The sequence below is a fragment of the Salvelinus sp. IW2-2015 genome, unplaced genomic scaffold (genome assembly GCF_002910315.2).
Source record: "Salvelinus sp. IW2-2015 unplaced genomic scaffold, ASM291031v2 Un_scaffold16570, whole genome shotgun sequence".
NCBI classification, from domain to species: domain Eukaryota; kingdom Metazoa; phylum Chordata; class Actinopteri; order Salmoniformes; family Salmonidae; genus Salvelinus; species Salvelinus sp. IW2-2015.
The window spans coordinates 283,456-285,356 of NW_019957650.1; the positions used below are offsets into that span (position 1 = coordinate 283,456).

A 1,901-nucleotide genomic window follows, 5' to 3' on the forward strand; every position below is an offset into this window, starting at 1 on the left:
TGTGTGTGTGTGTGTGTGTAGACCGTCAGGATCTGGAGCAGGCAGACAAGGTGGACGTACTACAGGAGCCCCTACTGGAAGCTCTGAAGATCTACGTGAGGAAGAGGAGGCCTCACAAACCACACATGTTCCCCAAGATGYTGATGAAGATCACGGACCTCAGAAGCATCAGCGCCAAGGGTGAGAGAACACGCCTGCACACCGTGTTGTTTTTTTTTTTACAGGGTAGCTTTAGTGTAGCTTAAACTTCTTCCAGTGTGAAGTCATTGGTAGCTTGGTAAACTATATTGTTTTATGTTGGTAYTGACTTTATTTTGGCAGTTACCTGTATGAGCTTGTTATATAACTTAATTCACAGTACATTTTTAGAAACTATTGATCCCCTGTGGCTAAATTATGCTCTCTGGTGTATTTTAAACTTTGAGAGTTGGCTCCTGTGATTGTATATTTTTTACCTCTTGGGCCCCCTACGGGCTTGGGCCCAGGGACTTAATCCAGCCCTAGTCTCAGTGCAACACTACTACCATTTATATCTATATCAGGTGTTATTTATTTGAAGATAAATATTTAGGGTCTTACATATGACATTTTGCTGTAGTGGCTGAACCTTGTGGAACACATGACCCTCTCTCTCTCTCTGCCTCTCTCTTCTCCTCCCTCCCTCTCCTCCTCCAGGAGCGGAGCGAGTGATCACTCTGAAGATGGAGATCCCAGGCTCCATGCCCCCTCTCATCCAGGAGATGCTGGAAAACTCAGAGGGTCTGGAGGGCCAGGGGGCCAGCGGGGGCCGCTCCAGCGGAGGAGGGGCCCCACCAGGCAGCTGCAGCCCMAGCCTGTCCCCCAGCTCAGCCCGCAGCAGCCCCCCTGCACCCTCCCCTTAGACGGGGGTCCACCACCAACCCCAGGCAGGGACAGCACCCCACAGTATCAGCACCTCTATCTCTGTATCTATCACAGCAACGCAACTGCCTCTGTTTGCACACTATTAGTATTTATCTGTCTGTCATTCTGACTCTACTGACACATCCGATACCTAGCTATTCCCTAGCCTGGCCCTAGATCAGTTTGTGCTGTCTTGCCAATGCATGACAATGAAATAGGAGTTGCCACAAACTGATCTGGATCAGGCCCTACCTTTAAACCACTGTTTACACAAAATAGTGTAACTTACCTACCCATCTCTTTCCCCACAACACCACTGCCTCTGCTGTTCAGTAGGAGTGGATCTGTCCTTCACAACAGTCGAACGCTGCTGATTGCCAGCCTCTCTGCAGCCAGTATGACAACGCACAACTGTTTTTTTCCCCCTGCACTCTCACTTGTAATGCAATCAAGATGTCAACCAGCATTTGGGGATAAAATAAATAACTGTTTTATATTATGCCAGATCATTGGACGAAGAGAATAACATTTAATAAAGAACCATGTCTGTGTGTGTTTGTTAAATGTTTCTTAACTGGTGTTGGTGCACTGTTTAGCTGAAAGTAAGATTGTGGTGAGACTTTAAGATCAGCGGACTAGGACTATATGCAGGTCACATTACAATAACAAATACAAGATTCAGAGACACCTTAAAGGGTTATACTACAGTTTTTGTTTGGGGGCATATTTTTAGGTTCCTTATTGGCCCTCAATTAGTTTAGACAATACATTGACTGTTGATACATTAGGAAACACCTGCTATTTCCATGACAGGACTGACCAGTAAATGTTATGATCGCTTATGGATGTCACGGGTTAAATCCACTTCAATCAATGTAGATGAAGGGTAGGAGACGGTTAAAGAAGATTTTTAAGCCTTGAGACAACTGAGACATGGATTGTGTATGTTGGCCATTCAGAGGTGAATGGGCAAGATAAAATATTTAAGTGCCTTTAAATGGTATGGTAGTAGGTGTCAG

The 1,901-nt window shown here is 45.5% G+C and overlaps 1 protein-coding gene across 1 annotated transcript in view; it reads left to right on the forward strand.

Moving 5' to 3' along the window:
- The window catches only part of LOC112080893 (retinoic acid receptor alpha-like), a 5,693-nt gene extending 4,782 nt beyond the window's left edge, over positions 1–911 (forward strand). Inside the window, exons 4-5 of the mRNA XM_070442746.1 lie at positions 12–180; positions 676–911. Coding sequence (XP_070298847.1) covers positions 12–180; positions 676–881 — 375 coding nt within the window. The 3' untranslated portion in view covers positions 882–911. The remainder of the gene's footprint in view (positions 1–11; positions 181–675) is intronic.
- The last annotated feature ends 990 nt before the right edge of the window (positions 912–1,901 follow it).